Source organism: Glycine max, chromosome 6 (genome assembly GCF_000004515.6).
Source record: "Glycine max cultivar Williams 82 chromosome 6, Glycine_max_v4.0, whole genome shotgun sequence".
Taxonomy (NCBI): Eukaryota; Viridiplantae; Streptophyta; class Magnoliopsida; order Fabales; family Fabaceae; genus Glycine; species Glycine max.
Window position 1 is genome coordinate 41,979,214 of NC_038242.2, and position 20,308 is coordinate 41,999,521.

Consider the following 20,308-nt stretch of genomic DNA (forward strand, 5'->3'; position numbering starts at 1 on the left):
GGACAGACTACAGATCCGCATAGTATAGCTGAAAGGGTGGGCACTAGATATTTCCAAGAATACATACTTTCTTGTTATGGTGCTTAATATTCAAAATTATGACAAAATCACATTATTTTTTATTAGCTAATTTGTTTTTATTCTTCATGTTTCCGTTCAATGACAGTTGCACAGAGAGAGAATAGCAGAAAGAATCAGGGCTTTGCAAGAACTGGTCCCTAGTGTCAACAAGGTATTTGAATTCTTGGACATGACATTTTATTACTACATGTAGTTTGACACTTATCTATGGAAGTTGTGAAATTCTGTCCTTGGATAAGTAAGGGATTTACTTTCATGTTTAACCTGACTCTATAATGAGTCCATGACACACTTCATTAAGTTATGGTGAGTCAATTGATACTTATTGTCAATTACTACCAAAAATAGAGTGCTGAAAATGTATATTCCCAGGTGTGTGTTTTTGCATATTTTTATGGAACCTTGTAGATATTTTCATTATGTACTTGCTTATATGTTAGAACTTGGAAGTTGGAACAATAACCATCTACAGTTCTACACTCTTACAAAATTGGGTGTTTTTGCATGTAAAATATTCTTGAAATATGATGCTTAAATTCATTAAAATGTTGAATACTTTTGAATTATCCGGATCTAGTATAATTTAAGGATAAAGTGAAATGTGAAGAGCTGTGAATGAAATGAGTCAGAACTCAATAACTTCATTTTTATTTTATTGATCATTCCTTAATTATTTTCCAGGCTACATGGTGTTTGCTATGAGAATCCCTTGGCACCATTGATACGTGGATTAGGACTAACACTAGCAAATATTTTTTTTAAAAAAAATGAAGTATATAAAAATAAAATCATGCCTATATATATTTGTATAGGTTTAAGAAAGACTTGCCACTAGCAAAACAGTACATTTGAACAGTGGTGGCAATCATGTTTCTAACAGATTTCTAAACAGCTTTTGGTGGGTAAAATTGGTTGTCCAATCCTTCGATCATTTTTTGTTCTTTTTTAATTTCCAAAGGATGGATTATGATGTTTTTTCTGTTATATTTAGCAAAACATGTTGCTAAATATAAAATTGGTTGTGATTTATTGTAAGTTTTGAAATTTAAAAGGCTCAGGTACTTAGATCAACTTGGAATAGCATCCTGCTACAGCACTAAAGTCTATTGCAGGCAGACTTTAATTGGAGGGAACTATGGCCTTCTCAATACCACCACCTTTGCTCTCAATCCTGACTACTACAGGTAAGTACTAATTAAAAATTGCAACAAACGAAAAGAAAATACTTTTTTTTCCTTGAAGGTTACTTGAAGATTTTTGGTGATTATTACATCATGTTTGAACATATCTAATCCTAGGTTCTGGCCTTGTTTCTAAACAGTGCAGTTTTGTGGCATCGGTTAATGGGAAAGAAGGTTCTTGCGGTCTCAAGTGATGTTCATATTAAAGACTTTTTCCTATAATTCGGAAATGTAAGTAGAAGTTAATGACTTTTACCTACAGTAGAAGATGATAGGTACATATTAAAGACTTTTACCTACAGTTAGGAAATGTAAGTAGAAGTTAATGACTTTTACCTACAGACTATACATAGTAGGTAAAACCTATAGTGACAGACAATTAGCCATCACTATACGTCCCCTCAAAGTTGACAGAAGAAATGTCTGTAGGACAAAGTCTATCATATATTTACCTATGGATTTTTTATTTACAGTGACAGTTTTTGTCTGTAGGTATAGGTCATTTTTCTTGTAGTAATAAACTTAAACTCTGAAATGCCCTTCCCTAAAAACCTAATACTCCGTGTAAGAACTTACAAATAACAATTAAGGAAAATAATTGAATATCCCAATTTTCCTTTGGTCCTAGATTTGCGGCACCAAATGAAAGAAGCTCCTACGGGAAAACAAAGAGCACAGTGAAGGAGAATAACAATTAAGGAAAATAACCCAATTTCCGTCTCCCTCTTTGACTATCCTTATGTCTCTCTCTACTCCTATTTCGTCTTCATGTTTCCCTGTATCTATCACCGCTTTTGCTTCTTTTCCTACATTTTTCTCTGCTCCTGCTTCATCTTCTACTTCTATTGCTGTCCCTATCCCTGCTCGAAACCCTAGACTCGAAAGAAGGCTTTTCCTTGAGCCTGTCGTGGATGGATTGGAGTTGCGCTTCCTTCTTCGACTCGGAGGAGGCTTAGACAAATTTGGAGATGAAGGAGGAGGAGGGTTTTGCAACATCTTCGTTTGGTGCTGAAGAGGAAAAGCCGAGACCTTGCTTGAACCTTGCAGCTCCCTCGCCCTTTTGGGTCAGCTCGTCGTAGTACGCCGCTGCTTTTTCTTCTTCCATCTCTAAACTTCACTTTTGTTATTCATTCTTCATCAATCTCAACTCAACTAACAACCCTTCACTCTCCATGAAATGTAAGGAAAGACAATAGAGTTAGATCTCAGAAAACATAAAATAAAAATAATAGTTAAAATTGTGAAGAAATCGCGAATCAAAGAATGAAATCAACAAGGTACCTAAGAAGCACGAGGGAAGGTGGAATGTGAAGAAGAAGAAGAAGAAGAGAAAAAATAGTTAGCTCCATGGATGGATGAATAACTAATAATAACCCCATTACCCAACACAGCCATTGTCCTTTTGTTAGGACATTGGGAGACAATATGACCATTTTCCCAAACGCTTAACATATAATGGAACAAGCTTTTGAAGAACTGACAGTAGAGTTAGAATTATTTTTACCAAAGGCAGCACCTTTTTCATGAGATTTAAATGAAGATCCTCTCTCTTTCTTGTATATTTGCTTCCTCTTTAATTGTTGTTCCACCTCGATAGCTTGATGAATGAGACCCTCTAAAGAGGCATAGTGGTGCATATTGAATTTTTTCCATTCAATTCCTCATCAAAAGCTACAAATTATATTTCCGCAACTACCCACGTATACTTTCTTTTGTATATCTAAAGATAATGATAAAGATAAAGTAATTTCATATTACATTGCATACTGAAAACTATAAATTTATAGGATTACAGAAATGTGGTCTTATTAAATATAATTTTCTATTTTGGTTCTATTTAATTTTGCGCATTCAACTTTTCCTTTTAAGTACAAAAACCCTCATGCAGTGTTGGTCAATCACACGACCCCTCCCTAATTTATTTTGTAAATCAATCAACGTGCATTATAGATAGATAATTAAAGGATGCTTGGTCACTATAGAGATTTCAGGTAATATATCAATTGATTGACATACATTTTTAATATCAATTAATTTGATTATTAAAAGGAACTAAATTTATGCATAAAAATAAAAGTATTAATTAATGATGTAATTAAGAGATGCTTGAATATTACAAGAGTTATGTGACTTTTTGATTTTTTTGTTGTTGAAGTTAAGCATTTATATGATTAATGAGTATTATTAAATAATAAAAATATTTAAATTATCTCTTAAAAGAAAACAGTTAGTCATGAAGAGACAAATCCTTTATCATAATGAACACATAACTTCTAGTTTTTTATTTTCAGCATCTAGTTTTAAGAGAAGTATTTGATCGTCACCTAATTATCTTTTACCAAAATACATTCTCAATTATTTTAAAATTTATTATGATCAACATCTCATTATATGTAGCTAGGATGGCGTTCAAATAGTGTGCAATACACTTGGTCAATTGTGTTTTAAACATTTATTATTTTTTATTACACTTTAATATAAAGTTATTATGAAAACGTAAAAATTAATGTGATTTGTATTTTATGGAAAAATATTTATCACTTCCAAATTTCATTTAATAAGTGACATTTAATATACTTTCTTTTATGATCATCACAGAACATTTATTTTATTATAATTTAAAGTATGAAGAAATTAAGAGTGTATTTACTTATTATTTCTTTGGCTTTTTTGGGATTCAGATTTGAGAAGAAAACAGTCCATACCAAAATCCCTAAATCAAATGGTCAAAGAAGAATCTGGACTACCTATAGTCAATTTGCATGCATCTCATTGTGCAGTCATGAACTTAGGGCTCCAATTATTTTTTTTTTATATTTTGTAGTCTTGGAAGGATTAAAAAATAAAATTAAGGATTTTCTTTCTCCATATGACTACAGGTGATCTACCCCAACAGAAGACAAGTTAAGGAAATGAGAAAAAGAAAGAAGATGAGAATATTACTCAAGGTTAGTGTGATTTTTCTAAAATCAATTAATTTGCTTAAGTGTTTTATGTTTACCTATGGTTTCAAAAGGTAGCTGAATTCTATGCATTCAAGCGATATTTCTCTTTTTACAAACATAGTAATAATTTGATGTGTATTTAATTTTAGTGGATTTTATTGATTATCGAAGTAATTTTGAAAGAAGTGAAAATTAAAATTAAGGGTTTCCTTTCTCTCGATCTCGTTACAGGCGATCCACCTCAAGAGGAGAGAAGTCTAAGAATTGAGATAGAGGAAGCACTCAAGAATATTACATAAGGTTAGTGTGATTTTCTTTGAAATCATCACATCACTTTTCTTTTATTATATCTTCAACTATGAAAAATTAAGAGTGTGTTTAATTATTATTTCTTTGGCTATTTTGGGATTCAGATTTGATTTCTTTTAATGTGTCCGCTTTTATTTAAAAAAATGGTTATAAATTATATTTTTGCAACATAGTTTATAGGCACATTAGACAACATTGAAAGTTTTTCTCATTGTGAAATTCCTGTTTGTGAAGAAAACAGTTCATACCAAAATCCCTAAATCAAATGGCAGAAGAAGAATATGGACTACCTACAGTCAATTTGCATGCATCTCATTTTGCAGTCATGAACTTAGGGCACCAATTTTTTTACGTTTACTTAACTTTGGAAGGATTGAAAAATAAAATTAAGGGCTTTCATTCCTCATATGATTACAGGTGATCCACCTAAATAGAAGAGAAGTCAAGGGAATGAGAAAAAGACAGAAGACGACAATATTACTAAGGTTAGTGTGATTTTTCCAAAATCAATTATTTTCCTTAAGTGTTTTATGTTTTCATATGGTAACTCAAAGAGAACAATGGAGATAAATCCAACTTACGTATCTGGTATAAATAAATAAAGAAACATTTTGAAAAGAAAATCCTCAATTTATTCTGAAAATATTTAGTGATTACATTATTTCTTCAAAGATTTTGGTCATAATTTGTAGTTTTCAAAAGTTTTTCTCTACAATGATTAAATTAATTTCACATTTAAGCCATTCTACCCCTACTATCATGTGTATATCAGCATGCATGGTTTTATGCCTACTTGATGATTTTCTATTCTTTGTTGTGTAATAATATTGTCACATAACTAGTTCACAATTTTACACCATTAAGGGAGTGAACATATTTTAGCTAGTTTCATTTTTGTCCATAATTCTTGGCTTGGAAATATGTTGATGATCAAATAAACAGGGCCATCAAAACGAAGAAAGCAATTTAGGGTTGGGGATGACAGTAAAATATTATTTGATGAAGATGAGCTCAAAATGATCCTAGATTTTAAGATAGGTGAGGACTATATTGAGGTTGTTTGTGGCGCTACAAAAAAAATATGGAGATTATGTTGCAAGGCTAAAACTTTATAACGAAGGTCAATATTTCATCACTTGTGAGTGTTGCCTTGAGTGTCCCTTGGGTATGTTTTCCACTTCAATTTCTCAAGTTTTTTTTTTTTTGCGATAGTATAATTGATCTCTAATGTTTCAAGCAACTATTTTTGTTTTGTATTGTTATAATTGTACAATAAAAAAATAATGGGACAAGAACTGCAGAGTCTTTTGATCTTTTCTAGAGCCTTATTTTTGTTATTTAAAATATGTTAAATAATAGTTTTATTTTGTAATTTGGAAAATAACAAATAAATAGCAGATATATAGATTTAATTTTATCAAAAAAATATGTGTGAGACAGAATCACTATTTTATTAAAAAAAAATATGTCACCATAGAAGCATTTGAGAAACATGCTTTAAGGGAAGGGAGTGGAAGGTGGAAGAGAAACATCTGGCTTTATTGCGCAGATGAAGACAAAGTTCCACTCTGGAGACACCTCTGATAAAATATTACACAAACCAGGAAAATGTGGCTAATCGGAAAGACTCTGCAATGAGGAAACAAAACTTTCACAGGGATGAGTTCCTGCATTGCACGAGATGCGGGAAGGAGCGCAGGTTCCATTTGAAGAGCAGACCAGACATTAAGAACTACCATGATGCTTTAAACAACAAATTCTGGACTTGTTCTCTTTGGCCTTATCAAAAGTAAGTTGATCAATCCCAACTCAAGCTATATGATATTCAAGTTGATGCATGATTAGTATTTTCTTGTGAACGTAGTTGGTACTTAGTCTTGCAAAACACATTATATATTGGAAATAGATATTGGGGAGTCACGATCTGTCAATAAGAGCTACAGAGACAGAAAGGATGAGTGATAAGTGATATCTTACTAAAACTCACAAATACCTTCAACTAGAGACAATCCAGCTTTAGTAAGGTGGGATTATTAATTATTGCTACAACGTTCTTTTTCCAAGTAATTAACAACATCAACATACCTATAACTTAGAGTCAAGACCATTTGTTATGAACATCTTTATGTTGGATGGTCATCCATGCACTCAGAGATGGAGAGATAAATGACTGATGTGATTAATGGTATCATATGAAAGATTGATAAAGAGAAATCAAGGTGTATGTACAATTTGATATTCTTGAACCATATTAAGATTTCATATTCTTGAACATGCAACAGTAGCATTGACAACAAAGAGAATTGTATTCAACAAATGTAATTTGACCATATATCAAACTACAAAAGTGACAAAAAAAATCCCATTGATTTATAAAGCCATAGTGGATACGAGCTATCATTAGCATATATAAATTATTAAAGAGCATCACAAAAAGCCAATACACATTTCAGTTACACCAACCCTACTAAGGGTCTTATCTTATCTAATTGATAGAAGCTTCAAAGTACCATGAATACTACCCAGAGGTCAACCTGAGAATTAATAATGAGTATTATCATTTACTCCACCTGATGCTTAGGTTATATGAATAAAATAACTGGTGCACAAATAAGCCGTTTTCCAGTCCCATTATGCCTCACAGAAGTCACCAATACCAAGACCTGTACTAGACAGGGAATACCATATCTGTTGGACATATAAATTCATAAATCCAAACCACTGGGTTTGACAAAGAACCACACATACACACCTCGAGTACCCCCCCCCCCCCCCCCCAAAAAAAAACCATCTTAGGACCTTAGAGCCATTATATAACCTTAAAATAAGCATAACATAATTTTAATATACCGTATAGAAGAACCCATGATGAACATGTCATTAAAAAATACTAAAAATTATTAATTATTTATTGAATGGGATATAAATATTTTGTGTTATGCATTAAAACATGTTTATAATATCTTAAAAAACATTCTACTGTACAAAATGTACATGGTGTAAAATATTTTTCGCATACATCTCTAATAATAAGATTTTGTTGTTTTCTTGTAACAAATCTATTCATTTATAAAAATAAATTCTATCTATTTTGTATGAAAACGCTCATATAAGAGACGCTTATTTTAAAACAGGAGTGCGGATGAATATTACAAAGAGATGGAAATTTTCTTGATTAGGGATCAAATTGAGAAGTCTCAAGAGGCCACCATGGCAAGGTTTTTGCATGGTCTCAATAGGGAGATCCAAGACATTGTAGAGTTGCACCACTATGCCTCTTTGGAGGATCTCATTCATCAAGCTATCAAGGTGGAACAACAAGTAAAGAGGAAACAAATATACAAGAAGGAGAGAGGATCTTCATTTAAATCTCATGAAAAGGTGCTTCCCTTGGTAAAAATAATTCTAACCCTACTCCCACTTCTTAAAAAGCGAGTTCTATTAAATGTTTTAAGTGTTTGGAAAGGGTCATATTGTTTCCCAATGTCCTAACAAAAGGACAATGGCTGTGTTGGGTATGGGGTTATTACTAGTGCATCTTTTTTCGGCTCTTCTAGTTCTTCTACTGAGTGTGAAAGTCAATGTGATGTACAACCCTTGAAAGGTGATCTTTTGATGGTTAGGAGGTTACTGGGGAGTGTGTGTAAGGATTGAGATGAAACACAAAGGGAGAAAATTTTTCATACTAGGTGCATGGTCATGGGGAAAATATGATCTTTGATTATTGATGGGGGAAATTGCACTTATGTAGCTAGCCAAAGATTGATAGAAAAGCTTTCTTTGAAAACTTCCCCTCACCCTAGGCCCTACAAACTACAATGGTTGAGTAAGAATGGGGAGCTAGTTGTAGATATACAAGTTTTGATATGTTTTTCCATTGGAAAATATGTTGATGAGATACTGTTTGATGTAGTCCCAATGGAGGCTAGCAATCTCTTACGTGGAAGGCCTTGGCAGTATGATAAGGATGTTGTCCATAATGGTGTCACAAACAAATTTTCATTTGTACATAAAGGGAAAAAGGTTACCCTCGCACCTATGTCTCCAAGTGAGGTTTGTGAGGATCAAATAAAAAATGAGAGTGAAAAGAGAACAAGAGACTAAAGTGAAACTTTTTAAACATAAGAAACCAAACTAAAACATAGATAAAGTTTCTTATTACACAATTTTACTATTTGGATCCTGTGCATTATATGTTGGCAACCTTATACCATTATATTAGATCAAGACCAAATCATTAATTCCTCTAAGTAACGAGGGAGAACATTGAAGTGGATGGAAACATTTTAATTTGTAATAATCGATGAATGTGACTCTAGAAGCGTTTGAGAAGCTTGATTTCAAAGAAGGGAGTGGAAGCGCTACTAGAAATATAAGTTTCTACGACACCTATTTTATGATGGTTCTAAGTGGACCGCCTTAGAAAATGAGCCTGTGGCATTGTTGTAATTATTGTAATGAAAAATTGTCTTTTACAACACACATTCTAAGACGGTTATTGAAAACCGCATTAGACTGTTATGGCTAATAAAATTTAAGACAGGTTTTAGTAAAATACCATCTTAATTCCACTGAAAAAAATTAAAACCCTAGCTAGCTTGCTGGAACTCTGTCGCGCGCCTCCATACTCTACCTTGACACCATGGCATTCATATAGTGTGCAGTACACTTGGTCAATTGTGTTTTAAACATTTATTACTTTTTATTACACTTTAATATAAAGTTATTATGAAAACATAAAAATTAATGTGACTTGTATTTTATGGAAAAATATTTATCACTTACTTCCAAATTTTATTTAATAAGTGACAATTAATATACTTTGTTTTATGATCATCGCAACACTTTTATTTTATTATATTTTAAACTATGAAGAAATTATGAGTGTATTTACTTATTATTTCTTTGGCTTTTTTGGGATTCAGATTTGAGAAGAAAACAGTCCATTCCAAAATCCCTAAATCAAATGGCGGAAGAAGAATTTGGACTACCTATAGTCAATTTGCATGCTTCTCATTGTGCAGTCATGAACTTGGGCTCCAATTTTATATATATATATATATATATATATATATATATATATATATATATATATATATATATATATATATATATAGTAGTTTTGGAAGGATTGAAATATAAAATTAAGGATTTTCTTTCCCCATATGACTTCAAGTGATCCACCCCAACGGAAGACAAGTCAAGGAAATGAGAAAAAGATAGAAGATGAGAATATTACTCAAGGGTAGTGTGATTTTTCTAAAATCAATTAATTTGCTTAAGTGTTTTATGTTTACATATGGTTTCAAAAGGTAGCTGAATTCTATGCATCAAGCGATATTTCTCTCTTTTACAAACACAGTTATAATTTGATGTGTATTTAATTTTAGTGGATTTTATTGATTATCGAAGTAATTTTGAAAGAAGTGAAAAATAAAATTAAGGGTTTCCTTTCTCTCGATCTCGGTACAGGCGATCCACCTCAATAGCAGAGAAGTCTAAGAATCGAGTACTACTAAAAAAAAGCTTTCTACATCGCCCTATTAACATCGGTTATAGCTAAAACCGATGTTAACGGAAGCGCGGTGGCATTTTTGTAATTAAATGGAGTTACTTAACATCGGTTTTAGCAAAACCGATGTTAACTACTTCATGTTAACATCGGTTATTTAAAAAACCGATGTTAACATGATGTTAAGATGAATATGGTAACATCGGTTTGGGCAAAACCGATGTTAACTCTATGAAGTTAACATCGGTTTTGAGGAAGCCGATGTTAAGGAGTTGATTTTAACATCGGTTTGTTAAAAAACCGATGTAACGTATTTGATTTTAACATTGGTTTTTACAAAATCGATGTTAACTATATTCAGTTAACATCGGTTATCCATAAAAAAACCGATGTTGTTATGTTTATAAGTTAATAAAAATTGAGATTTCACAAGCCGCGCGCGCTCGAAAACCTTGTCCTCCCTCTTCTCTTTGTCATCCTCCTGCCTGAAATCGCTCTTCTCTTTCTCCTCCCGCCTGAAATATGCCGGAAACCGCTCCCTCAACACCCACATTGTCGTCGCTCGAACCCACAGAACCCCCTACACTGCCAGAAAACTCACATTGTCCTCGCTGGAACCCACAGAACCCCCTACACTGCCAGAAAACCCACATTGCCGTCGCTCGAACCCCACAGAACCCACATTGTCCTCGCTCGAAGAAAACCCTACATACACTGTTGCTACTAGGGTGCTGAAACACTCGTGAGTGCTCAAAGGTCTAAGCTTTCTCCGCGAGATACGTAGGTCAAATTCGTGTATGCTAAGTTTCCTTGGGTGTTCATGTTTTATTGATGATAATAATAATAATACGTCTTCAGTTGCAGTATTGTTGATTGAGGTACGAGGAAAGCTTAAAGTTTCATGCCATTTTGTTAGATCTCACTGTCATTGTCACTGTTTGGGTTCGAGGTAAGCTTGGTCTCTTTTTCATTTGTAGTTTACTTAGGAAACATGTTGAAGTTTGTCTCTGTTAAATCTATAGAATGCTTGGAGCACCAATAGAGATAACTAGTGATAAGGATCCTGCTTGGCTCACTATCTCATTATTTTGCATTAAGCAGGTTCATAACAAGTTACTGACACTTCTTACTTGTTTGGTATGTCACAAATTTTCCAAATGCCTTCCATATAAATTTGTTTGATATATAACTTGTTTGGCATGTGTTTTATCTTCTATTAAAAATATGAAATACGAATGGTGATTATGCCTACTGCATGGTGAGCCTGTAGCTAGTGATGTTCATAGCAGTATTATTTGCATACTTCTTTGCAATGTTTAATGACTAAGGTCTACGTTTAGTTGCGGTGGTAAGAGTTGCTAGATTTTTTTGTGGTTTTGCTTATTTTTATCATTAGCAAATTGTCTTTAAGATGTTGGCCTCTGGAATTTGATTGCTGCTCATCAATAATCTGTAGGCTGACTTAGTGGAATATACACCACTGGGATCAGCTTTCAATACCATTTTTTTTTTGCTCAGCAAAAAATATATATTATAGATTTGAATGAGTACCAGTGGTACTTTGGTTTCAAATTAGTATATATGTGTCAAGTAAGAATCCAGTTTTTAACTGAACCTAGCTGAGGGCACAATAAAATGTTACATGATACACCTTCGCCCATTCCATCCTAACTACTAAACCCCTCCTTGAGATTAGATGACCAATGATTAAAATGCATTACAAAATCCTTCTCCATTGTTTTGATCCACGACCAGATGAGGAAAACCGCATCATCCATCAACTTGCTTCCATCGAAATTAGCATTTTGGAAGACAATTTTGTTTCTGTGCTTCCATATTGTGGATGTCAAGGCAATCCACCAACATTTCCATCTTGTGGACTTTTTCCCTTCAGCAGCATTATGTCCATGTTGAAGGTAATGATCCCTGGGATGCTGTGGCATTGCTGATGATAAATTATCCCATGGCATTGACTCCCACCATAGAGGGAGGATGCTGTTGCAGGTGAAGAATAAATGAGCAGCATCTTCCTCTTTATTTTTGCAAAAAGGACAGAGCATGTCATTTACCTGCACTGCCTCCTGCTGAGATTTTTCCTTGTTGGTAGACTGTTTCTGATTAGTCTCCATGCAAACACTGCCGCCTTGGCTGGGATTTTGAGTTTCCATAGCTCCGAAAATTCTAAATTCTGATGGGCCCCCATTGTTTCTCCCCATAGCAGTTTATATCCACTGCTTGTTGAGTAGTAACCACTTGAGTCAAATTTCCAAATCCATGTATCCTCCTTATAAAATTCCAACAGCTACCGTGGAATCTCCCCTAGAAAAATGTCTACCATTGCAACTTCAGAATCAAACAGGGACCTCCTCCAATTAAACTTCTATTCCCAACCCTGATTTGTGACACTCCCCACCTGGTTAATCAATTGATTTTGTTGGCGTGAAATCTGATATAACCTAGGGAATTTAACCATTAAAGGCACTTCATCAGCTGTCCAAGGATCTTCCCAAAACCTAAACTTCTGCCTACCGCCCACCTTCCATGAAGTCTCCCTTAAAATTGCTCTGTTCTGCTGCTGCTTGTGAACTGAAATTAGATCTTTCCACCATATTGAGTCATGACTGCCTGTTATTCCATTCTCCACTGCCCTCCGCCCATCATATTTCGAGCAAATCACCTTGGCCCAAAGTTCCTCCTGATTATGAAAGAGTTCCCAGCGCCACTTCCCCAACAAAGCTGAATTGAAGGTCCTTAGGTCTTTAATGTCCAGTCCACCTTTGTCTTTTGGTAGGCAAATGGTCTTCCAATCTACCCATGCAATCTTCCTCTGATCCTGCCCTCCTCCCCAGAAAAATCTTCGTTGAATGGCTTCCATTTTGACTATTATTTTTGAAGGTACCCTGAAAAAAGAAAAGAAATATATGGGAATTGTTGTTAGGATTGAATTGATCAAGGTCACTCTCCCCCCAAAAGATATGTGTCTGTGCTTCCAAGTGGATAGTTTTCTCTCACACTTTTGGAGTATAGGATCCCAAAACTCATTACGTCTTGGGTTATCCCCAATGGGGATACCAAGATACATGAACGGCAAGGACAAAATTCTGCAATTGAGATACTCAGCCGCTTCTTTCCACCATTGATCAGATTTTCCTATTGCTCCGAAACTACTCTTTGCAAAGTTGATCTTTAATCCGGATGCAAGTTCAAAACTTCTCAATATGTACTTTATAATATCCTGCATATGAAGCTGGATTTGTATATCAGTAATTGCTTCCATAAATGCCACAACTATATGTTGCTCATAATCAAATAGATTCCTTCTCCACTTTATGCCCCAACACCAATTGCCTTGAGAGAAGCTTCCCATGTTCGAGATGGTACTATTCTGCTGACCACTAATCAGGAACAACTGATTATATTGCTGTTCAAGTTTACAATCATCCCCCAACCATTTATCTTTCCAGAATTTAATTTTTTCCCCTCCCCCTACCTTCCATACCATCTGTTGATGAATAAGACTGAACTCAAGCTACTGATATAGCTTTCGGAGGTCCTTCCACCATTGAGAATGCCAAGCTTTGTCCCTTACATTACAAAGATCTGACCAGCCTCCATATTTTGACATTAGTATTCTGGCCCACAACTGGTTGTGATTAGAGGATAAAGCCCAGATCCATCTACCCATCAAGGTTGCATTGAATTTAGAAATATCCTTGACCCCAAGGCCCCCATCCTCCTTGGGGAGACATATCACATCCCACTTCACCCAAGGAATTTAGACATATCACATTCCATGTTTCCTTCACCATTCTTTGATAATCTTTGTGTTTGAGCCACCAATCCAGCACCCTAAAGGGCTTAGGGCCCCAGTCTACCATATCTGTTTTCAAGATAATTGGGCAGTGGTCTGCAAAGTCCCTTTGGATTACATGTTGTGAGGAATCAGGCCAATGAGATAGCCACTGTTCAAAGACCAGACACCTGTCTAGTCTGCTCTTCACAGATCCATTGGGTCTAAACCAAGTAAATCTGCTACCAAAAGATTTGATCTCCAGCAGTTCCATGTCAGAAATCCAATTGTTGAAGTCAAAGATGTCCGAGGTGCCTGCCAATTACATCCCATTGCATTTTTATTTTTGGAGGGGGTGTGGCCCAAGTAGCTTGGAGGTTCATTAAGTAATAATACTGATGGCTGGCCCAATTTAGGCCCATATTGTAAAGCCATATTCTGATGTTCAAAGCTTTTTAACATCTCATGAATTGAAAAAATAGAAAACACAAGTGCGACTTTAACATTAGGCCTTATTGTTCAAGTGCGACTTGTTTTTTGTCAAACTCTGCAGCATTATTTTCCTCTACAACATTGTTGTCAAACTCTCTAGAGTTAACCCATTGACTCTCAAAAGAGTTTTTCAATTCTAGATAGAGAAAAAGAGTTAATTCTCAATTAAACTCTCATGGATAAATTTAGTAAACATTTTAAACTTGTATAAATTCTCGAGTCAAGAAGAGTCAATAGTTTGAAATCAAATTCTAGTTATAGTGTTTTATGCCACTCTTCCATTGTTTTTGGCTGTGTTTGACTGGTTTAGTTATACCTATGATTCAAATCAACGCTTGATCTGGACTAGTGGCTGATTAAGTTGGATTGAACCAAATAATAATAAAGAAAACGGTTAAACAGCTGGCTTCTACAATCGAGCCTGAAATCTGTGAAGTAATTAATACTTGCTAATGTTGTTGCTCAATGGTCAATATGTCAAATGGTTGCTGCCCCATAATTTACCCTCGTGTCTCTGCTTGGAATGATTGTGAAAATGTTTAAAACTTTTTTTTCATTCTCTTTTTTGTTAGGAAACTACTCATGCTTGCACATTGCTATGGCATGTTTGATTTTTTCATTTTTTGTTTTTTTGTTTTTGGAGCACTAAATTTAATTTGGACAGTAAACTTACTTTGGTGGCATGTTGGGTTACTTTCAAAAGTAAGCTTGTAGATGAAAATTTGAATCTAAATATTTATGGTCATTTTTAATTAGTTGATAATGTCTTTTAAATCGAAATTGTATAAAATTTAAATTCAGTCAAATATATATTTCATTCCAAAAATTGACAACCCACCATTTTAAGCAAATGACAAGACACCCGAGTATTATAGCCACATGTATGTCGAATGGAGTATATCCTTCAGGCATCATCATCTCCAAAAGGTTCAACACTGAATATTTAAACCTCTCTTCTAAATGATTCCATGTTTCACTAGGATTGGGAGGTAGATTCATGAAAGAAGGATAACTAAACAAAGTTCTCATGAACAGCGGGAAGAATTTATATTCTTGATTAGTGGGCAGTGTGAATCTTACCATTCGCTGCAAACCATGCATTTACCTGCGCTAATTTGGGCCTAAAATATTATTTTTAGAAACATAAAACAAACAGAAAGGTGCAAGATCTTAGTTTTGGTACAAGAAGAATTACTATTAGGGATATGCGAACAAACAAAAACAAGTCCCACTTGAACAATAAGGCCTAATGTTAATTTTCTTTGTGTAACTTGTTCCTGTTTTATACCAACTTTAACATTAGGCCTTATTGTTCAAGTGCGACAATAAAACCACCTTTTCTTTCAGTTTGTTCAACTTTTTTGCTTTCTTCAAAAGTTCTGCATAAATATCTTTGTTTTGCACTGATAAGGAACTAGCACCGTTGTTGTCTGAAAGAAAAACTAGCATCACAGTCTATTGAAACACAAGCAAAGAGAGAATTATTTTTATCAGTAGCAAAGAGAGAAATTACAAATGGTTTAAATTGAAAACCTAGAAATGTCCTTTTTTTTTTTAACTGCAAAGATAATATATATTAATCAAATAATAGTACCAGGGGTACTACAAGATAAGAAGGAGATAATATCTCCAGGAACATGAGTCCAAAAATACAGAACACAAATGCCCTACAAGAAACCCCCATAACCCTAACCCAACAGACCACAAACTAAATAAAGGCCATAGACATGGCTTAGGACCATTGATGAAAAGGGGCATTGAAGTCCTTTTCCCACCCCCTCAGCCAGGACCAAGTGAGGAAGTTAGTGTTATCCACCAACTTAGAAATGTGGAAAGCCTGATTATGAAAGATCACATCATTTCGGAGCTTCCATATGGACCTTGTAGCTGTTATCCACCAAATTTTCCTTCTTGTATTCGAAGCCTTCGAACCTGCTATGGAGGAGTGCTGAAGGAAATGATCCATGGGCCTGCAGTGAAGAGCTCTATCCTCCTTAACCCAGGTGTTAAATTCCCACCACAAAGGCAGACCTTTTTGACAAGTGAAAAACAGATGAGAAGCAGATTTAGAATTGCTTTGACAGAAGGGGCATAAGTCATTGGCAAGATCAACTTGTCTCCTGGATAGGTTCTCCTTAGAAGGAAGCCTATCCCAAAGAAATCTCCACGCAAAGGTTAAGGCTCTAGGAGGAATTTTAGTATCCCACAGCTGGCAGAAACCAAGATGATGATCTTCAGAAGACTGCTCAGCTTTAATGCAAACACAAGCAGATTTGGAAGATAATATCCCATTAGAAGCAGCTCCCCACACCCAACTATCCTTTCACGAAGCATTTAAATTGATCACAGCAGTCTGGTCAATAAAATCTGAGGCTATCCCCATTTCATTGTCAAACAGATTGCGCCTCCAAGAGAATTTCCATTCCCACCCCGATTCACAGAAAGAGCCCAACTCTGCTACTGTATGCTATTTTTGCAAGGAAATACGATATAGCTCTGGATATTTATCTTGAAGAGCTATCCCCCCATCCATCCAATAGTCCTCCCAGAACAGAATTTGATCACCTATTCCCAGCCTCCAAATAAACTGCTTAGAAACCTCAACCATACACCCATGCTGATTAATGGATCTCAAGTCAGACCACCAATGAGAGAAATTAGGCTTTTGTGGCTCCCCTTCCAAGCCTCTCCAGCCTCTATATTTAGAATTCAGAATACGGCTCCATAGCTGATCACTTTGCTGGAACATCAACCTTTTCCATTTAATTAAAAGAGCATTGTTGAGGGCCTTGATATCTTTAATACCCAAACCTCCCCTTTCTCTTGATGAACATACATGACTCCAAGCTATCGAAGCAATCTTCTTTCGTTCGGAATTGCCACCCCAAAGAAAATGTCTTTGAATAGCATTTAATCTATTAATCACTGCTGAGGGAGCCCTGTAAAAAGACAAGTAAAACAACGGTAATATTGTTAAAATAACATTGATAAGGGTGATTCTTCCAACCTTTGAGATGCTCCTTTGATTCCACTAGTTCAACCTAGCCTCAAACTTTCAAATGATAGGCTCCCACACCACCTTTCTTCTCGGATTAATGCCTATAGGCAACCCTAGGTAGCAAAAGGGGAATTGAAGCATGGCAAAATTAAGGTAATCAGCAGCAAAACAACACCATTCTTCAGATTGGCCAATTGCTCCAAAGTGGCTCTTGGAAAAGTTAATTCTCAAGCCTGAGACCATCTCATAGCTTCTAAGAATGGCCTTCACAGCTTTGACATTATCCATAGAAGCTTCTCCAAAAAAAATAGTATTATCAGCAAATTCGAGGATGTTCACTAGGATCTTATGCTTCCCCACCAAGAAGCTTTGAAAGCAGTTTTTGATTGAAGCTTCCCTCATCATTCCTATCAAACCTTCAGCCACCAAGACAAACAATAAGGGGGCCAAAGGGTCCCCTTGTCTCAAGGCTCTTTGAGGCTTAAATTCAGAGGTTGGGTTTCCATTCACAAGAATAGATATAGAGGCTGATGTGAGGCACCCCTTAATCCAACCAATCCATCTATCACGGAACCCCATTCTTCCCATCATATAAAACAGAAATTGCCAAGACATTGAGCCGTAAGCTTTTTCAAAGTCCACTTTAAACACCATGCAAGGCCTCTTAGACCTCCTAGCCTCCTCAACCACCTCATTGGCAATCAAAACACCATGGAGCAGCTGTCTACCCTTCACAAAGGTTGTTTGCCTTTCATCAATGTCCTTACTCCCAATATAATTTTTATTTTCATCGTCACTACCAATAACATGTGAAAAGCTTGAGTCCTGGTCATAAACTCCATAAATCAATACACCAAGTATACAATAGGTAGAGCAAATGAAAAATTTAAAAACAATGCTTTGGTGGGCAACACCCACAAATTTAAAAATTTACCAAATAAAAGAAAAATATTGTTTAAAAACAATGACATCAGAATCAATACAGTAGTAATAGAAACAAGGATATATGATGAGAATCATCAGACTGTATTTAAGTTACCATTTTACCTTTCATTTGATGAATTTGTTACATCATTCTCTAGGTTTTCTTGAATATCCTGATTATCTCCTGTTGTAGTCAAATTAATTTGCTAAACTCTAAATTATGCTGCCATAGTATTTCCAGATTCCATTGGGAGCGATTTTAGCCATTGTTGATCATGTGGTCATTGCTGTTTCGAAATTCAAACTGGTCCTGCGGTCATTGCTAGAAAGTCAATTGTGCTGAAGCCTCGAACTCAGGTATTTATATCTTTGATTCGAAAACTAATTTGAAATTGTTGTTGTATGCATTACTGGTATATTTGTAACTTATGCTATGCCTCTCTACATGACCTTTCTTTCATGGGACTGATATCTTCATGCCTCTCTACATGACCTTTTTTTAATTGGACTGATATCTTTGAAGTATTTACTGTGATTTTAACTCTCAGAACTTGTTAATTGTTAGTGTTGAATATTTTTGTATTTTTATCTACTGCCCTTCTGTATATATATGTTGTGACTGCCACTGCCCAACCCTCTAATGTTGTAGGAAAGAATATTCATCTATGAGTTTTCCTCTCTCCTAACTCCATAGATTCATTTCTGTCTCTGGCTTCCATATCTGCAAAGCTTTGAATAAAATCAGAGTGACATGTGTCTGCTTCCAAGCCTATGCTTGTCCCCAAGTCCCATAATTGTTGGGTCTCTTCCAACACTTGATTGTTACAAACAATTTTGCTTTTTAATCTCCCTTCTGCTTCCAATTGCTTGTGACTTTGACTTTGGTTCTGGATATCAGTTGTGGTAGCCATGTCTTTGTCTCCTTTTAGCACGTGAGGTTCTTCTACCACAGGTTCAAGCTGGGGGGCTTTAGAGTGAGAAAATCTATGTCTTTACAAGGACTAGTAATAATAGGTTGGGGTGAATCCACTTGAGAAGCACTGCTATTGATTTCTGATGAAAGTAAACCACTTTCAATGTGTTGATCTAAGGTTTGCTTGATTTCTGATTTGTAGCAGAGGTTAGAGCTTTCAACTCATGACAGAGTGGGAAACAATGATGCAGCAATGTAGATGTAGATGTAGGGCATTCATCTAACACAAACCCAATAGCTTTCTCAAAGCCTGATTCCACTAAAATTTTACCAAAATCTTGCTGCCTTGCAATATCAGGACTTATTGGAATGTTGTGCTGCCTTAGAATATGACGATTTAAAATACCCCCTACCCCAACTACAATATAATAAAATTAGAAATAAACTAATACAAGCATATGACTAATTATTAAGAAAAGTAGAAGAGTGAACCACTTTTGTGCAGTGAGTACCAGTGGTACTAAAATTACAGTATTTTTGGGGCCAGCTGGTTCCTATGTTTACTGATAGGACCCAAGCCAGCACCACAACACCTAGCTATGTAACACCCTACTACAACAATCCATCCCCCTTACTCCTAGGCTAGGTACAGAAACCTAATGTTAGATTAGTAGCCCATTGGTTAAAATGTACTGTAAAGTCTTTGTCGCTGGACTTGAGCCATGACCAAAGTAGTAGTAGGGCATCATCCATGACTTTGCTACTGTTGAAACATTGGTTTTGAAAGACTGTTTTATTCCTTTGTTGCCAAATTGTCCACATTACTGCAACCCACCAGCACTTCCACCTTGTAGACTTTGTGTTACCAACAAGCTGATGCCCATGCTGCAGAAAGTGATCCCTTGGATATTGTGGAAGTGCAGTCACTACTCCAATCCAAGATAATGACTCCCACCATAGAGGTAGGGTCTTATTGCAGTTAAAGAACAAGTGGACAACGTCCTCCTCATGATTGCAGCAGAATGGGCACATCGTGTCGCTCAGCACCACTTGTCTCCTGCCTCTAAAGCTAACTTTGAAATTCAGCTTGTGCTGTTCACACACACACACACAGCCACACACACACACACACACCTACATACACACACACAACCACACACACG

At 35.5% G+C, this 20,308-nt stretch overlaps 2 protein-coding genes across 2 annotated transcripts; both read right to left on the reverse strand.

The window, feature by feature from the left end:
• Positions 1–11,695: 11,695 nt before the first annotated feature.
• On the reverse strand, positions 11,696–12,244 carry LOC102668483 (uncharacterized). The gene has a single exon (XM_006582631.1). The coding sequence runs from the start codon at positions 12,242–12,244 to the stop codon at positions 11,696–11,698; it is 549 nt and encodes a 182-aa protein (XP_006582694.1).
• Positions 12,245–12,408: 164 nt separating this feature from the next.
• On the reverse strand, positions 12,409–13,395 carry LOC102668601 (uncharacterized). The gene is made up of 2 exons (XM_006582632.1): positions 13,043–13,395; positions 12,409–12,928 (listed from the first exon to the last, which is right to left on the reverse strand). Exons 1-2 carry the CDS (start codon positions 13,393–13,395, stop codon positions 12,409–12,411), a joined length of 873 nt encoding a protein of 290 aa, XP_006582695.1.
• Between the last annotated feature and the right edge of the window lie 6,913 nt (positions 13,396–20,308).